The sequence below is a fragment of the Corythoichthys intestinalis genome, chromosome 17 (assembly GCF_030265065.1).
Source record: "Corythoichthys intestinalis isolate RoL2023-P3 chromosome 17, ASM3026506v1, whole genome shotgun sequence".
In the NCBI taxonomy this organism is placed as follows: domain Eukaryota; kingdom Metazoa; phylum Chordata; class Actinopteri; order Syngnathiformes; family Syngnathidae; genus Corythoichthys; species Corythoichthys intestinalis.
The window spans coordinates 14,315,604-14,335,000 of NC_080411.1; the positions used below are offsets into that span (position 1 = coordinate 14,315,604).

Consider the following 19,397-nt stretch of genomic DNA (forward strand, 5'->3'; position numbering starts at 1 on the left):
ACACAATCCCTATGTTATTATTGAAAACCATTGGTGTTCAAACATCCATCTATTCTGATCAGTATGTAAATTTAGTAGATTAAGTTAGCCTTATTTGCTATACCAAAGTCCGCTAACTTAAATGCTACGAATGCTAACGTATTTACAATTCTCATAGCAAATTGCTCACATGTAACTCCACAAACCGTAGCTCTAAACTTAATTACAAATGCATACACAAACATATATTAGCTGAAGCAACTCACAGCCTTGTGTGGGCCAAACCAGAGCACAGCTATTCTTTATCCATGTGAGACGTCTGAGTGCTCCTGTATGGAAGCATTATTGAACGACAGTCCAGACAGACGCAACGCTGCCACCAGAGGGCAGTGTATCCTCCACCATTAAACAAAATACAATACTTTAAGATATTTTGGAGAGCAATTTAGAATTTTTAAAGGGTTAATTCTTATTTACACGTGAATTCGGGTTACGTCGCCAGCGTAGGAACGGAACTCGTTCATAACCCGGGCACTACCTTTAAAAAAATATATATAAATATATATTTATTTATTCATTTATTTATTTTAAATAAATACCTCATTCCGATCTTATGAAAATGCCATCATCGGGTTCAATTTCAGATCACGTGATTGCATCAGGGTCATCCCTAAATATAACATAGTGCTTTTATTCCCCCCCGAACTATATTCCAGCTTTCATTTTAACACATCGGTAAAGTCGGATGTGATTATGGCTGTGAGAATTTTGAGTTATCCCTCCTGTAACGAGTGCCTCGGGGCCTTTAATCCCTCGGGGGATTCAGTGGGTTCTTTGTTGGATTTTCTCACTACAAGCCCGACCTCCGTTTCACCTGACGTGCTACATGGTCTAAATGCCGTGCTTTTAATACGTTGTCTTTTGCTTTTTTCCTTTCACAGAAGGAGCTCAGTCTTCCCCGAAGAGGCAGTCTGTAAGTACAATCCATGACTGATGTGACCTGTCAGTCAAATTTTTACTTTCCCTAAATTGACAGTGACTTTAGACGTAACTTTAGAACCAGCTGGTAGCTTCAATGAAGCAAATTTATCAGATTTTCCTTCATTTATTCAAATATATTTTAGACAGGCTGCTGACAAATATTGTGCGCCTAACACGTCCAAGCATTTTCAAGGATTTTACGCAACAAAACAAAACCTTGAAAACACAACAGTAAAATCCAAATGGACGATGAGGCTTACCTGACTATAAGCCGCTACCCACCAAATTTGGCACGAAAACGGCATTTTTTCATAGATAAGCCGCACTGGACTATTAACGCGCAACTGTCCTCACTGTATCTTGGGATATTTACACCAAAAGACATTAACCGGTAACACTTTGTCAGCAGCATCATAAGACCAAATGATCCCCTTGAAGTTTTGACCCAATTGGCTGCAAAGCTTCATTGCGTCAAGAAGCTTCATTTGGCAATCACTGCTCCCTTGAGGGAGACGGTCATCCTCTGATGTCAACACTGTTGTTGTCCAACATGCCTCCTAGCATGCATCGCAGCACTACAGATGTAAATTACAGTCAAAATTCATGTTCTGTGCTAATTCTTCAGTTCTTGTTCAATTTGTTTCATGAATTGCTAGTTATGGTATTTGGTAACACTTTATTTGACAGAGGCGCCATAAGACTGTCATAACACCATCGTAACGATGACATGACACTGCCATGAGAATTAATGAACGCTTATGACAGATGTCATTTTGTGTCATCTGGCAAATTATCTCACTTTTGAATGGATGTAAAAGATCCCAACTGGACATAAATGGAGTTAGTGACATATTTTGCACGGTGACACTAAATGACATCGGTCATAAGCATTCAATTAATGCCCATGATGGTGTCATGTCATAATTATGACGCTCATATTGGAGTCATATGATGCCGCTGTCAAATAAAGTGTTACCTATTAACACAAATAAATCAACAAACAAGCCACACTGGACTATAAGCCGCAGGATTCAAAATGAGGGGGAAAAAGTAGCTGCTTATAGTCCGAAAATTACAGTATTCAAAATAAATCTGGTGTGCTAGTTTACATTTCCCGAGTAATTGGCTCGCACACAAGACAAGACTCTGTGAAGCTGATAGAAGTGTGACAATATATCGAAGAGGTGATATATCCTCATACTTTGTAGCCCAAAAGCTTATCGATATGCTCCCACCAAGAATCGACATATCATTTTAAAAAGGTGTCATTTTTTAAATAGGAAAAGGAACCAACAAGTTGCTAGCAAAATCTTTCATTAGAATAGCATCTGCGTTAGCTCACTAGCTCCCATTGATGGTGCTAGACATCCAATTCATTTTGACTGAATTGGACATATAGCGCTGTTAATGGCACTGAGACCAGAGCGTGTCTTGTGATCCTTTACAAGTCACTTCCTGTTGATTTTAAGTCACTTCCTATTCATTTGGAAACACTCTTGAATCCCTTCTTTTTCAGTAACCCAAAATCAAAGTGCAATCTTAGCAAGCCAAAAATAAGCAAGCATAAACACGTTTTTGTTTTACATCTCCTAAAATTTATTTTCCAAGGCATTAAATGTTTGTACTGTAATACGATAACTTGGTTATTCGAACTAACTAATCAATAGATTAATGGATAATAGTGCTGCAACGATTAATCAACTCGAGTAATTTGTTTAAAAAAAAAAAAAAAATTCAAATTAAATTTTGCTGCTTTGAGTATTCATTTAATTAAAGTGGAGTTGTAATGGTTTGTTTTGAAAGTGTTTGCATTGTTTTATTAATTTGGGTGGATGCACTGCCCTCTACTGGCGACAGTAAATATAACAACTAAGGGTGCACGATATCCATTTTTTGAAACCGATACAGATATCGATAACTTCCTGCTCCTCAAGGCCGATACCGATACGATAACCGATAATATACAGTGGGGTAAATAAGTATTTAGTCAACCACCAATTGTGCAAGTTCTCCTTCTTGAAAAGATTAGATGTCAATGTGGGGAAAAAAAACAGAAAATCACATTGTTTGGTTTTAAAGAATTTATTTCCAAATCAGAGTGGAAAATAAATATTTGGTCAACTACAAACAAGCAAGATTTCTGGCTGTCAAAGAGCTCTTCTTCTAACGAGGTCTAACGAGGCTCCACTCGTTACCTGTATTAATGGCACCTCTTTTAACTCATTATCGGTATAAAAGACACCTGTCCACAATGTCAGTCAGTCACACTCCAAACTCCACTATGGCCAAGACCAAAGAGCTGTCGAAGGACACCAGAGACAAAATTGTAGACCTGCACCAGACTGGGAAGGCTGAATCTGCAATAGGTAAAAAGCTTGGTGTTAAGAAATCAACTGTGTGAGCAATTATTAGAAAATGGAAGACATGCAAGACCACTGATAATCTCCCTCGATCTGGGGCTCCATGCAAGATCTCACCCCGCGGCGTCAAAATGATAACAAGAACTGTGAGCAAAAATCCCAGAACCACACGAGGGGACCTAGTGAATGACCTACAGAGAGCTGGGACCACAGTAACAAAGGCTACTATCAGTAACATAATGTGCCGCCAGGGACTCAAATCCTGCACTGCCAGACGTGTCACCCTGCTAAAGAAAGTACACGTCCAGGTCCGTCTGCGGTTTGTTAGAGAGCATTTGGATGATCCAGAAAAGGACTGGGAGAATGTGTTATAGTCGGATGAAACCAAAATAGAACTTTTTGGTAGAAACACAGGTTCTCGTCTTTGGAGGAGAAAGAATACTGAATTGAATCCAAAGAACACCATACCCACTGTGAAGCATGGGGGTGGAAACATCATGCTTTGGGGCTGTTTTTCTGCAAAGGGACCTGGTCGACTGATCTGTGAAAATGAAAGAATGAATGGGGCCATGTATAAGTAGATTTTGAGTGAAAATCTCCTTTCGTCAGGAAGGGCATTCAAGATGAGACGTGGCTGGGTCTTTCAGCATGACAATGATCCCAAACACACAGCTAGGGCAACAAAGGAGTGGCTTCGTAAGAAGCATTTCAAGGTCCTGGAGTGGCCTAGCCACTCTCTAGATCTCAACCCCGTAGAAAATCTTTGGAGGGAGTTGAAAGTCTGTGTTGCCCAACGACAGCCCCAAAACATCACGGCTCTAGAGGAGATCTGCATGAAGGAATGGGCCAAGATACCAGCAACAGTGTGTGAAAAGCTTGTGAAGAGTTGCAGAAAACGTTTGGCCTCCGTTATTGCCAACAAAGGGTACATAACAAAGTATTGAGATGAACTTTTGGTATTGACCAAATACTTATTTTCCACCATGATTTGCAAATAAATTCTTTAAAAATCAAACAATGTGATTTTCTGTTTTTTTTCACATGGTTGAGGTTTACCCATGTTGACAATTACAGGCCTCTTTAATATTTTCAAGTGGGAGAACTTGCACAATTAGTAGTTGACTAATTACTTATTTGCCCCACTGTATGTTAAGAGCATTGTAAAAAAAAAAAAAAAAAAAAAAAAACCTTAGCATTGTATAGCATTTAAGCTAGCGGACTTTTGCTATGTAAGTTAGCCAATTGTTCTTTTGTTGTACTTAGATCCTCATTTATTTATTTTTATACCATTCAAAGCTTAGTTTAGGTATTTTCATTTTCTATGTTCCTTATCCGATTACTCGATTATTCGAACTAACTCGTTCATTGATTAATCGACGACTATAATAATCGATAGCTGCCGCCCTAATCAATGACGTAAATAATCGATGTGTTGAGGTGGTTGCAGCTCAACGTTGCATTCGTAGGAAGAATTGACGGAGAATAAGTTGTCTTTTAGCCAAAACTCGGCGTGTTTAATTTCCATTGACATGCGGGTACATCCTCTCTCATTGCTGTCTTCACAGGCAATCCCACAAATCAAAGTCATCAAAGTCAAACACAAAGAAGTAATAAAAGTAGCACTTTAGACAACTAAGTCCCATCCTGCCATCTTGTGGCGAAAAGTTAATATGTCAATAATAACAAGCAATAGGAGCATTATTTCCACATCAACTGAGGACACAGTTATGAATACAAAACATTTCCTCCACCATTTCTCTCAACACGATGGCTACAGCCCTAGCATATTTAGTCAGTGGCATGTCCACACAACAGTATACATTTGATAACTTATTTTTTGACATTTTGAGGGAAGCTGAGCTTTCCTTGCGGTCTTAGAGCAATCGTCTTTGTTCTTCATATGAGGAACGCCATTGCGAAAGCATGTATGTCAAAACCAAAATATGCCATTTCCTCAGATAATCAGCCAGCTTTAGTTGCACTGCAGCTGCTCGCCAGGTGGTGGTGTCGCTTGCTGTTGGGATGGGGGGGCGATGGGGGTGGGCTTCTGTTAAAAGAGGGAGGTATGGGTCGATTATGAAGGAGCGGGAGGAGGGGCTATTGTATTGTTGGCAGCTGAGGGTCTTGTTTGACAGCTTCAAGGTGGAAAGGACCAAAACAAGAAGCCCCCCCCCCAACCTCTTTAAACCCCCCCTTCATTTTCGTGATTGGGGGCACGTCGTCATCGTCTCATCGCACTGTTTTGACTGCTCTTTGTCAGCGTGATAGGAGGAGGGAGGGGGTCCGAGGGGCGCTAGGCTGGCCGGCTGACGGCATGTGTGCGTCGCAGGCAGGCAGGAAACGCTTATGATGATCACAATAGAGCAAAGTGGCAGCCATGAAAGCCCAACGGGAACGGCTGAGAATTCCTGGTCTGACGCTCGAGTGAGTATGTTGCCTTGTTAGCCGTTCATCTGCGGCAGGAAGTCTCTTATCTGCTGTGCGCGCGTGTGCGCTTGCTCGGTGCACGTGCGTGCGATGCACATGCCGCAATGTAAACGTTTTCTGGCGTCGGCAGATTTCGGGCAGTCTTTTTTGTCGGCAGCGGAGGCGTTTGTCCCGATTCTGTTGTCTTTTTCTGTTCCTAATCCGCAATGGGGAAAGAACAAGAGGAGGAGGGTACATATTTCTTAGATGCAGTCGTCATGTACATGCATGTGCTATTTTTCACAGACTCTCTGTCAAGGTTATTTCCTGTTCCGCATTAATAGGATTACAGTACACGCGCACGCTCAACTAGTTCAACTCGAGCTGCGGCACACAGTAGCGCATTGTTATCTGGTGATACAGTATTGATATGACAACAGCAGGTATTCATACTTCACGTGGTACTTTGCTTCCTATTACCTAAATCGTACTGCAATCGATGACTTAATATTTGCACGTATCCTGTATTTCAGTCTGTTTGTGTCAAAATTTAGAAGAAATGGGGAAGTACTTTTCCCTGAAATTCATCGCTTATTCTTAGAAATAACAGAAACAAATGATGTTTTAGCCTTACTCTACTTGAAAATGATTAAAGAGCTTAATCGATTATATTCACGTGTCCTTGAATTAGCGTAGAGGGTGGCGCTCATTTAAATATGATATTGTATTGCCCCCCTTCTTCGCAACCAATTTTCTTAAGCACTTTTTGCATATGTATGTTCATCCTCCATCAAAAAATAGTGTTATTTTAACTATAGAGCATAATGGTGTTTAAAAAAAAAAAAAACTTCAGCTTAAACGTTGACATCACATTTTGGGTCATGTAGGCCGCAACACGAACGTTTGGCTTACATACGGCTTACTTGTGGCGTCCATATATGTTGACATTAATTTTGGGAATATGTTATAAATATAAATGTTTATTCAAACAAAATTAATTAGATAAAAGAATAAAAACAGGAATACTCTCATTACAGCTCCTGGTAATATTTTTACTTATTTTTTTTTTTTAATATATATATATAATTTTAAAATTTCATAGTATTTACATTGCTTGCCACTAATAATAGATGTCCTAGTCATTTGAACTGGGATAACTGGCTGTGAATACTCATCTGTCAATGCCATCGGCATTGCTAGATATTATAGAAATCAGGCAGTATTTACAGTATTTTTTTTTTTTTTTTTTAAATATTAAAAAAAAAATAATTTGGAATGTTATTTACAAAAATAGATCCAAATAGTATTTTTATGTTTTGTTTTATTTGAAAGATATATATCTTTTAAACATTAGATTAAAAAATGACTTAAAATAGATCATATTTACTTTTACTATACATTTTAAAAAGTAAAAAAATTTAAAATACAATGTTAAATTTTTATTAACAGTATAAGTTTTAAAAATATAAAATAAAAATATCTTAAAAATGCAAATATTTTATTGTATATGTGTTTATTTGATATACAGTATGGTTTATTTTTATAGTTTATAACTTTGTAAGTTTTATTTATATGTATATATTATACTTATACATATATATATATATATATATATATAAATATATAATATATTAATTTTAAGTTTTATTCCTTTTAATGGGAAATATACAAAAAATTAAAAGCTGTTCAAAAAATAAATTTCATATGTATGTATGTTTGATATACAGTATATGTATAAAGGCTTAAAAATATACAGCCAAAATAAAATATATTAAAAATATATTAAAAACAAAAAAAATTAATTCAGAGGAAGGGTTGAAACATTGACATTAAATCTGATGATAATATGCCTGTCGTAAACAAAGGACCTCCTATTCTTGAAATGATTCACCCCAGGTATTTTAAAATTTTTCACTTTACAGATAAAAATGCATGCTTTGTAGGGTTTAAGTCTGGAGACCGATTTGTACCAATCGTTCAACACCGCCTCTGCCACTCAATTTTGTTTTTGTGTGGGTAGCCTTCTCCTCTTCAGGAAGTAAAGTGGATCCTTTTTCACAATGGCACCATTCATAATTGTGAAAAATCACACCGACAAAAATACCATCTTTTGTTATTGTTATCTCTACATCTATTGACGGACGTCACTGTTTTCCCAGATTTGATCTTTTTATATCATTTGGTTTCCCTAATCATGAAATATTCCTAACGGGCCTAGAACTCACCAGGGATTTTTTAATGTAAGCATAATCTGATGCTAATGAGCTCCTAAATCCACTGCAGTAAAATCCTTTCACCTCAGCGTGACCTCGACACTGCAGCGACACCGTGTGACATCAATTTTTTGGGGGATGATTTTAGAGGAGACGCAATGTCAAACGAATTCAGAAGCGGGACAAACGCCTCGGCCGAGAGCCGTGTGATGAGACGTCTCTATTTCACCTTGCTCCGTTTAACTTCCAGCCTCACGCCTCGAAGCTTGAGCCCCACTCCCACTAGTCCGTGCAGTCCGTGCAGCCCGCTGCATGCCTTTCACTTCTGGAGGTAAGCGAGTGACGCCACGCTCACCCCACCACCTGCTGCATAGGATTAAAATAGACACACCGTGCTAGGTTTACACATTTTGTATTCAGGGGTAAGAACTAGGGATGTTCAGAGCACATATTTGTTCCATATGAGTCACCTGAATTTGATTCCCAAATAGGGGTAGGTAGTCAATGATACGATTTTGGGTACAAGGCTCATGGTAATGCTGATCTTGCGATAAGGCGACACAATACTTATCGATACATGGGTCAGGAAATCATTCGACAAAACAACTCATAGACAGAAAAACAAACTACCAGTCCTTCTTAAAAAATTAGCGCATTGTGATAAAGTTCATTATTTTCTGTAATGTGCTGATAAAAATTACTTTCATATATTTTAGATTCATTACACACAACTGAAGTAATTCAAGCCTTTTACTGTTTTAATATTGATGATTTTGGCAAAAAAGTCAAGAAAAAACAAAAATCCCTATCTCAAAAAATTTGGATATTTCATCCGACCAATACAAAAAAGTGTTTTTTAAAACAAAAAAAGTCAACCTTCAATTATATCAGCTATGCACTGAATACTTGATCGGGAATCGTTTTGCAGAAATAACTGCTTCAATGCGGCGTGGCATGAAGGCAATCAGCCTGTGGCGCTGCCTAGGTGTTATGGAGGCCCAGAATGCTTCGATTTCGGCCTTAAGATCATCCACAGTGTTGGGTCTGGTGTTTCTCAACTTCCTCTTCACAATATCCCACAGATTCTCAATGGGGTTCAGGTCAGGAGAGTTGGCAGACCAATAGACACAGTAATACCAGTGGTTTTGGCACTGTGAGCAGGTGCCTGGTCGTGCTGAAAAATGAAATCTTCATTTTCATAAATCTTTTCAGCAGATGGAAGCATGAAGTGTTCCAAAATCTCCTGATAGCTAGCTGCATTGACCCTGCCCTTGATAAAACACAGTAGACCAACACCAGCAGCTGACATGGCACCCCAGCCCATCACCAGGGTACCCGCGGGTTATTAAAAGTATTAAAAAAAGCATTGAATTTAGTTTTCCATTATTAAAGGTAATAAAAGTATTAAATTAGCTGTTGTAAGTCTGGAATTTTTTCACCGTGGTTTTAATTTTGAAGAACATCTCAGTGCAACCTAAATTATATCCGTGACAAAGTTTTTTTTTTTTTTTTTTAATCCATAACGAAGATGACGTGTAGAATTTTTACAATGCACTGCACTACAAATCATAATGCACCTCGTGCGTGCGCGCTGTTAGCATCATTAGCATCAACATCACAACAGCAGGCAATCGCACAGTGCTGTGTGCTAACGTAAGGAACTGCTCAGATGCCTTAGTTGTTATGTTCGACGAAAGCCTCAACAAGACAACCATGTCCAAACAGTTGGACCAGCGTGTGAGGTATTGGATCGGCGACCAAGTCGCATCCAGATACTTTGGGTCGCAGTTTATGGGTCATGCGAAGGCAGTGGACCTAAGTAAGTAAGTTGCCGATTTCTTCAATTAAAACGTGTTAGATGCAATAATGTATTTCTGTACGGTTTACCTTTCGAATGAATGTGAATTTTGTAGTTTTAACTCAAGAGTTAGCCATGTTCAATGGTGTATTGGCAGGTGCACTAACCATAGCATGGATAAACCGGAGTCGTAGATCCACCATCACCCTCAGATACACAACACGGTTGACACTATTATTGGAACGAGTGCCGGGTAAAGTTGATCTGAATAACATGGCATGGTGATAAGCAAATTATAATGTAGGTGATAGGAAAACACCTCCTGGTATATTTAAATGTTTTTCTTGATTAATAAGAGTATGGATTTCTCTATCCGATTAAAAGAAATGTCTTCAATAGCTAACAAAGGATTACGATGTGTTTTGTATACTTATGTGGTAATTAATGGTAAACTACTGCCATTTAGTGGCTGTTTTTTAAACTTTCACTGCCAATTGCAAAAATTTCCCAAGCACTTTACAGTTAAGGTGACCAACTTGACAATCACCAGTTAAGGTGACCAACTTGTCAATCACCAACCTACCACCTTGACTAGGTCCTCTTAAAAGGGAAACCTGTTGTATTGCAAATGTAATTTCTGAAGTTGCTTTACAAAATAGTGTAAAATTCATTTTATCCTGAAAAAAAAAAAAATCTGAAAGACCTTATATTTAAAGAGCATATGACATGAGAAAAAAAGTCTTAAATGGCATTATTATGTGAATTGGAATCATATTTTGAGACGATTCGACTATATACAACAATTTAGCAAAGCACAGATGACGAGAAATTAGTCTTTTAATCTGCCGGTTAGCCACGCCTTCCATTATAGGGCTTTAGCGTCCCCAACAGGTGGATGACGTCAGCGGTAGACTGGGCTTATCATTGAGGGGGAATTATTCAGAACGAGGAAAACGCGACGAAGAGAGCCGCAAAATGTCATTGTTTCAGTCTCTCTACGCCAATATTTTTACAGGATATTCTTTTTATCCGAGTATTTTTCTCCAATAGCTATATAAATGGCTTGAGAAGGACCAGTCAGCCCGTCGAGGGGGAACTATTCACAATGAGGAAAACGCGACGAAGAGAGCAGCAAAATGTAATTGTTTCTGTCTCTTTACTCCAATATTTTTACAGGATATTCTTTTTATCCAAGTATTTTTCCCCAATAGCTATATAAATGGCTTGAGAAGGACCAGTCAGCCCGTCGAGGGGGAACTATTCACAACGAGGAAAACACGACGAAGAGAGCGGCAAAATGTCATTGTTTCTGTCTCTTTACTTCAATATTTTTACAGGATATTCTTTTTATCCAAGTATTTTCCCCAATTGCTAAATAAATGGCATGGTCATGACAAATAACAGTCTTGTGCTGAATGGAATATGAAATAATAAAAATGCATTTATTCAGGACGACATGGCAAAATTACTCCATAATGGTCAAAACTGTCGACTTCACCTTTACTGTCGCACCTCCCGAACGATATTTTGTGACACCTAAATCGGACATATGTCATTTCCCTTCCCCGGCTTCGGGGAATGTAAACAAACCAGAAGGCGTGACAGCTAGCCGACATGCTAACCCGAACCGAGTGATGTTTCAAAGTCTTCGAAGCGGAAAATCACACATAACTGTCCTGGATTATTTGACATGACGACCCGGTTGTCGATTGTCTTCGCGGATCAGCAAACCGCCCGGCGGAGAGCAATTTACAGTTCGTTCCCCGGAGGAGGGTGGCTGGAGTTGTTGTGCAGCTAACGTGCTGCTGCTAATGAGGATTAGGAGAGCTTTTTACGTGCCTATCAATGATCAAACGTAAGTAGTCCTTCATTTAAAGGAAGTTTGTAGTGTTTACTTTGTAATCGCTGTATTCGTATTTGACATAATACAAAACAAGGTGTTTACTCACTTCCTCGTAAGTCCAATGGTCCCACAGTAAATATCCACGGTGAATGGGAACCTTTTGAAACTCCAAAAAGGCGCATACGCCTCTCCCTCATACAGAATGATTTTTCTGCAGCCGTTTGGCTGGCGTGATGCGAAAAATAAACGTATTAATCCGCAAAATCAGCTGAATCCTTGGTCCTCATACACAACAGTACACTGTAGCGTGAAGAGGACATCTTCTACCGTACACGTCACAGCGCCCTCCTCCTTAATGCAAGACCGAAGCCGGAAGTCACTCATTTTCATGGCGCGGGATTCAAAAAACTAAATAAAAATAGCGATCGCTTCCACACACATCCAAGCGGCCCATATCATTCAGGGGCATAAAATACCGCGTGTATTATGAAATAAACATGCTTTTTTGTGTCACAGGCACTTTAAATGTGTTTTAATTGTATCTTCAGTAATTGTGCATTCTTTTGTCAAACTACTTTTGTTAGTAATTGAGGTTAAATTTGATGTTCAGTGCTTTATTTTTTGAATATGATTCAATATTATCTAAATAGTGGGTGCGAGAAAAGTATTAATTTTCAGTTGAAATGGCATTAAAAAAGGTCTTAAAAGTCTTGAATTTAGATTTATCAATCCTGGGGGGACCCTGAATTCACTGACTGTGGGTACTTGACACTGGACTTCAGGCATTTTGGCATTTCCTTCTCCCCAGTCTTCCTCCAAACTCTGGCACCTTGATTTCCGAATGACATGCAAAATTTGCTTTCATCTGAAAAAAGTACTTTGGAACACTGAGCAACAGTCTAGTGCTGCGTCTCTGAAGCCCAGGTCAGGCGCTTCTGCCATTTCCAGCACACGCCTGTGCATGGTGGCTCTGGATGTTTCTACTTCAGACTCTGTCCGCTGTTTCTGCAGGTTCCCCAAGGTCTGGAGCGGTCCCCTCTTCTGATAGTGCGGCGTTTCTGCCACACTTTTTCCTTCCCACAGACTTCTCACTGAGGTGCCTTGATACAGCACTCTGGGAACAGCCTATTTGCTCAGAAATATCTTTCTATGTCTTAGCCTCTTGCTTGAGGGTGTCAATGATGGCCTTCTGGACAGCAGTCATGTCGGCAGTCTTGCCCATGATTGCGGTTTTGAGTAATGAACCAGGCTGGGAGTTTTTAAAAGCCTCAGGAATCTTTCGCAGGCGTTTTGAGTTAATTCGTTGATTCAGATGATTAGGTTATTTTTTATTTTTATTTTTTTTTATTTTATCTTTATTTTATCAGGCAGTCTAATTGAGATTAATATCTCTTTTACAAGAGAGGCCTGAGTACAAAGAAACATTCGCAAATATCAAACAACAACAAAAAAAACAACTAATGGAAACAGTTACAATAATCTGTAAAAACATCAGACAAAAGAGATTTAAAATCACCAAGATCAATGATTGACTGTAGTTTAAGAGTAGTTTGCAATTCATTCCATTTAAGAGGAGCATAGTAGCTAAAAGCAGTTCTGCCAACATTAGTGCGAGTGAATGGAATGTTTAGGGTTAAGTAGTTACTGGATTTGAATGACAGGAGAGATGTGAGGTAGTTCGGAAGTTTGCACAGTAAAGCCTTATAGATGAATAACATGATATGGGTATTTCTTCTTGATTGTAGTGAGGACCAACCAACGTTTTGATAAAGGGTACAATGATGAGTGTGGAAATTGTCATTGGTGATGAAACGTAGTGCACTGTGATAGACCGGGTTTAACTGTTGAAGAGTTGATGGAGCTGCATGACAGTACAGGATGTCCCCATAATCAAGTACAGAAACAAAAGAAGATAATACAATGGTTTTTTGGTTAGAAGTTGACAGACAGCCTTTGATTCTATACAGGAAGCTAAGTTTAAATGTAAATTTACGGATTAGATGATGAATATGAGTTTTGAATGATAAATTACTGTCAATCCAAATTCCTAAGTATTTGTATGAATCAGTGAGAGTAATTTGAGTACCATTTAGGGATTTGATTCCGGGTAAGTTATTGTCAGTCATGGTGGAAATGGAAATGGAAAAAGTTAGTAGCTTCATTAGAGTACCTTTTCATGATATGCTAATTTATTGAGATAGGGATTTTTTCTTGACTTTTTTTTTTGCCAAAATCATCAATATTAAAACAATAAAAGGCTTGAACTACTTCAGTTGTGTGTAATGAATCTAAAATATATGAAAGTGTGATGTTTATCAGTACATTACAGAAATTATAAACTTTATCAGAATATGCTAATTTTTTGAGAAGGACTAGTATTTTTATCCTTCTGCTGTGAATTGGAATGAGTTTACCACTCGTAGACATCCACTTCAAACGGATGGGACATCTATGGCCGCTGGTAGCAGTTCATTTAGGGCAGGGATCGGCAGCCCAAAATTATGAAAGAGCCTTATTGGAGCAAAAAAATAAAAACCAAATATGTCTGGAGCCACAAAAGAATTGAAAGCCTTGTATATGCCTTATAATGAAGGCAACACATGCTATAAGTATCTATATTAGCCTACTACAGTACTTCTCAAATAATGGGGCGCGCCCCCCCAGGGGGGCACAGAGCGATGCCAGGGGTGGCGCATGTGACCTCGGGGAACATGCTTTTTATTTATTTTTTTTTTTTTTATTTTTTTTTTTTTTGCCGTCCTAGAATAAAGTGTACTTGCACATCCACTCAGTGGGTGGCAGTGGCGCTGTCATTTTCAGAGTGCGCGCAGTATTTTTGAACTAAGCAAGAGCACACAGAAAAGAGATGAAGAGCTGTGCACCAATTTCGAAAGCCGTTTTCCGGCCGGACTCACGGCAGCGACCCACTGTCTTCTACGGTTCTCACGTGTCCGCCCAAGAAGTGTCATTTTCGGCTTGGGATCGTCACGACGACCGCCCTCACCTACGGTTCTCCCTCGGCCGCCGAGAATGCCCTTTTTTCGGGCCGTTTGCCTTTGACTTTTAATGCAGTAGGAGATGAGGAAAGACCACTGTTTACTGTGTCTAAAAATGATTACAGCGGACAGCCAGAAGCTAAATTAATTGAGACGTCACTTAAAGACATTAGACTCCAATCTCATTGATAAGCCGTGTGATTTGTTTTTCAGCGAAAACGTGCCGAATATTGACAACAATTGTCCCGCTTTGTCAGTGTTATATCAGTAAACCAGTGAGCACTGTTAGCATGCTCAGTGAAAAATAAACCCCACATCATTGCAAAAGCTGATTCGGTGAGCAGCAAAAATAAAAACTGTCCTTCTGTCCAAAGACACTCTTTTTTTTTTTTTTTTTTTCTTCTATTCATTTTCGGTCAAATTTTTTGCATATTGTCCTCATGAATTATTATTTCTAATCAATTTGAATGTTATTATTTACTGATTTTATTACATTTTATTTTTCAGTATCAAATGGTCAAAAATGTACCTTGAGTGTATTTTTACAGTTTGGATGCGACTTTTTTTTTAATTCAGGCAAATTGATGCACGTTAAATCTTTTCTGGTACAAACAAAACAATGTTAAAAGTTATACATTATTATAAGTTGATCTATGTCACTTTTTTTCTTTAATAGAAAAAAAGGACACAATGTTAGGCAGAGGCATACTTATAATAGTACTTTTATAGACAGTACTATTTATAGTGGCGGCAGAGAGTTTGGGGGGGCGCGCAACATTTACGTCTTCCTTTGGGGGGGCATAACAGAAAATAATTGAGAAGCACTGGCCTACTATCAAATGACTAAATTGGCTACAATTACATAATGAGCCTTCATGATTACCGTATTTTCCGCACTATAAGGTGCACCTGAAAGCCTTCAATTTTCCCAAAAGCCGACGCTGTGCACCTTATAATCCGATGTGCCTTATATATGGATCAATATTGGTTAATCATGGCTTGACATTCCATTTAGCTCAGCTCAATCTTGTGGAAGCATAACGCAAACCCAACCACTACTATTACTACTACTACTACTACTGCGCCTTGTAACGCAGTGCGCCCTATACATAAAAGGAGTTTTAAAATAAGCCATTCATTGAAGCTGTGCCTTACACTCTATACTAGATGGGCCTTATAGTGCAGAAAATATGGTAAATGTTTTATTTTCCTTGCAGTGCATCCTATAGAGAATGACGTACCATGTGATTAATATGTTGTACAATGCTGCCTACGAAGTCATTATAAAATTAATGAATTAGAAGAATGTTTGTGTCATATTTTTCCTCCGACAGAAACCATAATAAAACTAAAAATATATTTCCCCCCCAATCTTTTTCCATTTTCAAACATTTTTGAAAAAGCTCCAGGGAGCCACTAGGGCTGCGCCAAAGAGTCGCGGGTTGCAGACCCCTCATTTAGGGGGATTTTGGGGCATGTCCGGGTCACTTTCTCTTCATCGGTCGCTTTCTGTTGATTTTAGGTCATTTCTAGGTCATGTTGTATTGATTACGGATCACTTCATGTTGATTTTGGGTTACTGAAAAAGGATGTGACCACTTGCTGAGTCACTTCCTTCGTTCTGTTCATCGGCCACGTCCTGTTGATTTCAGTGTATTTACCAGTCACTTCCTATTAATTTTGGCACACTCATTTAGGGGGAATTCAGGTAATTCCCTGTTGATTTTCGGTCACTTTCTGTACATTTTGGGTCTTTTCCTGTTGATTCCGGGACATTTCCGAGTCACTTTCTCCTTTTCGGTCATTTCTTGTTACTTCTGGGGCATTTTTGGGTCACTTCCTGTTAATCTGTCTCTTCCGTTTGATTTTAGTGAATATCCGGGTAACTTCCTATTAATTTCAGGTCACGGTCTTTTGACTTTGAGTAATTTCCTGTTGATTTTTAGGCAATTTATGGCAACCCCTTATTGATATCGGATCACTTCCTGTTGATTTTCAATCACTTCATCTTTTGGGTCATTTAAAGGTCACTTCCTGTTAATTTTAATCACTGTTTATTTTGGGGCATTTTCAAGTCACTTCCTGTTGATTTTGGGTAACTGAGTGACTCAAGAATGCCCCCAAATAGAAAAGAAGTCACTCAAAATCAACAGGACGTAACGTTTAAATGCCCACAAAAGACGGGCTGTCAATGCTCTTGTTTCAGTGCCATTGACGGCGCTAGACGTCCAAACCACTCAAAATCAATTGGATGTCTAGCGCCGTCAATGACAGCCAGTGAGCTAATGTAGACATTTGGCTCATGGAAAATCTTGGTAGCAATCTGTTGGTTCCTTTTTTATAATATCATCTTTTCGATATTTTGTCGCACTCCTATCAGCTTCACAGAGTTACTGTCTTGTGTGCAAGCGCACGCGTGTGTCCCTGCCGGCCTCGGCTCTAATTGTAGCCGCGCTCTCCTTCGGTGTTCCACTTAAGACATAATGCTTCCCACGGGGCCAAAGTCAAACCTGCAGCACAAACATGGAGGTCACCGGCTCATTACACCAGCTGGCTAATGACTCGAGTCTCTTCTAGCGCAATAGCAAAAATCTGCGAGTAATTAACGCCAAGCCAAACTAAAATGGCTTTGAGTTGCCTATTGTTGCTGCAATATTGTGTGTGTGCATTGAACTTGTTTGTGTGTTCATTATGAGACTGTTCTAGTTCCATGCTTTTGCCGGCTAAACGAAATGATGATGTAGAGTTTAACACCTGCGATTTCACCCGTTAGGTGGTGACGTGGGCCTCCGCCCAGCGGCCGAGCCTCTCCCAGGCGTCAAATTCATCGTCGGCGTGACACAATGCTCGCCGCGGTGCGACCGCGTGCGCACGTCGCCGTCAAGCGACCAATCGCAATGTCCCAAATATGAGGCCGATCAAATGGCCTCAATTTTTCTTAAGACGGAACATTCAATACGATTTGCGATACAAGGCTCACAATCACGATTATCTCATGATATTGTAATACAGCAATTATCATTACATGGGTCAAGGAATCAATCTAAAATGTATCAATTTTTGGTCACGTCCTGTTGATTTTGGGACATTTACAAATCGCTTCCTGTTGATTTTGTGTTACCGGACAGAAAGTGACCTGGGAATACCCCCCAAATAAATAGGAAGTTACTTCAAATTAACAGTTCAAGTAAACTGAAAATGAACATGAAGTGACCTATAAATGCCCCAGAACCGGGAAGACTGGCTATGAATGCTCTGTTTCAAAGCCATTGACAGCGCTAGACATCCAATCTACCGTAATTTTTGGACTATAAGCCGCTACTTTTCTCCCTCATTTTGAATCCTTCGGCTTATAGTCCAGTGGGGCTTATTTGTTGATTTATTTGGGTTGATAGGTAACGCTCTATTTGACAGTGGCATCATAAAACTGTCATAAAACCGTCATAATTATGACATGACACTATCATGGTCATTACTGAATGCCTATGACAGATGTCGTTAAGTGTCATCGGCCAAATTATGTCTCTAACACCATTTATGTCCGGCTCGGATCTTTTACATCCATTCAAAAGTGAGATCATTTTCCAGATGACACTGAGTGACTTCTGTTATAACCATTTATTAATGCTCATGACAGTGTCATGTCATAATTATGACATGGCAGTCTTATGGCGCCAGTGTCAAATAAAGTGTTACCAAATACCATAACTAGCAATTAATGAAACGATTCGAACAGTAACTGAACAAAATAACTAGCACAGAACATGAATATTGATTATTATCTACATCTGCAGTGCCGCAATGCATGTTAGGAGGCATGTTGGACGACAACAGTGTTGACAGCAGGTGGCAGCAGAGGTTGACTGTCTCCCCCAAGGGAGCAGTGATGGCCAAATGAAGCTTCTTGACGCAATTAAGATTTGTAGCCAATTGGTTCAAAGCGTCATGGTGGTTCATTTGGTCTTCTGACTATGTTGCCGCTGTCAAATAAATTGTTACCGTTTAATATGTTTTGGTGAAAATATCCCATAATACAGTGAGGACAGCTGCAACTTATAGTCCAGTGCTGTTTATCTATGAACAAATGTAGTTTTCGTGTCAAATTTGGTGGGTGGCGCCTTATAGTCCGAAAATTACGGTACCTTTGACTAAGGTTGGGAACCTCTGGGTACTTCACGATATGATGCGTTTTGCAGTTCAAGGCTTTATGCTAATGATGATCTCACGATATGGCGATACTGCAATTATCGAGACAATTGTCAGGTTTAGAGGTCAACTGATATGGGATTTTAAAATGCCAATACAGATATATACTGTATATATATATTAAAAAAATATCAGCCGATTGCTTATATCTCAAGCCGATATTTGAGGCAGATATACTTTTTTTTAAGTACGTGAATTATAAGGGCAATTTAAAAAAAAAAATACTTCAACAGCTTCAAATTGGATTAATTCAGTTTTGTGCTACCAAACCAAAAGACGCAGCACTTCTATTTATGATTATACACACTCAGCAAGAACATCACATTATTTTCAAATAATTAAACCCACCAGGACGTCATGACGAGATATAAACAAGTGAGAGTTTAAAATGATGCTTGCCATGCTAAAGCTAATGCTCACGCGAATGCTACGCTAATTCTACAAGTTACATTTAGAGTGAAAGGATCACTCAGTAAATACCTTAGAAGGCTAAAGGAACAATGCATATTCTCTTATGCAAGATATTAAAAAAAAACTTCAACCATGCTGCTGGGTCCTTCCGGGGTCCTACTGTCAGTCAGTGGTGGCCACAGTTGCCCACACGGATGCCTGATC

At 39.1% G+C, this 19,397-nt stretch overlaps 1 protein-coding gene across 3 annotated transcripts in view; it reads left to right on the plus strand.

The window, feature by feature from the left end:
- Positions 1-19,397, plus strand: part of mast4 (microtubule associated serine/threonine kinase family member 4) — a 136,611-nt gene that overhangs the window by 49,115 nt on the left and 68,099 nt on the right. For 2 of the 3 annotated variants that reach the window (XM_057819964.1, XM_057819965.1), the window contains exon 4: positions 921-952. In XM_057819964.1, the coding sequence (XP_057675947.1) occupies positions 921-952 (32 nt within the window). Of the gene's footprint in view, positions 1-920; positions 953-5,507; positions 5,745-8,189; positions 8,271-19,397 lie in introns of those variants that run through there. The other variant, XM_057819966.1, reaches the window with a different exon arrangement.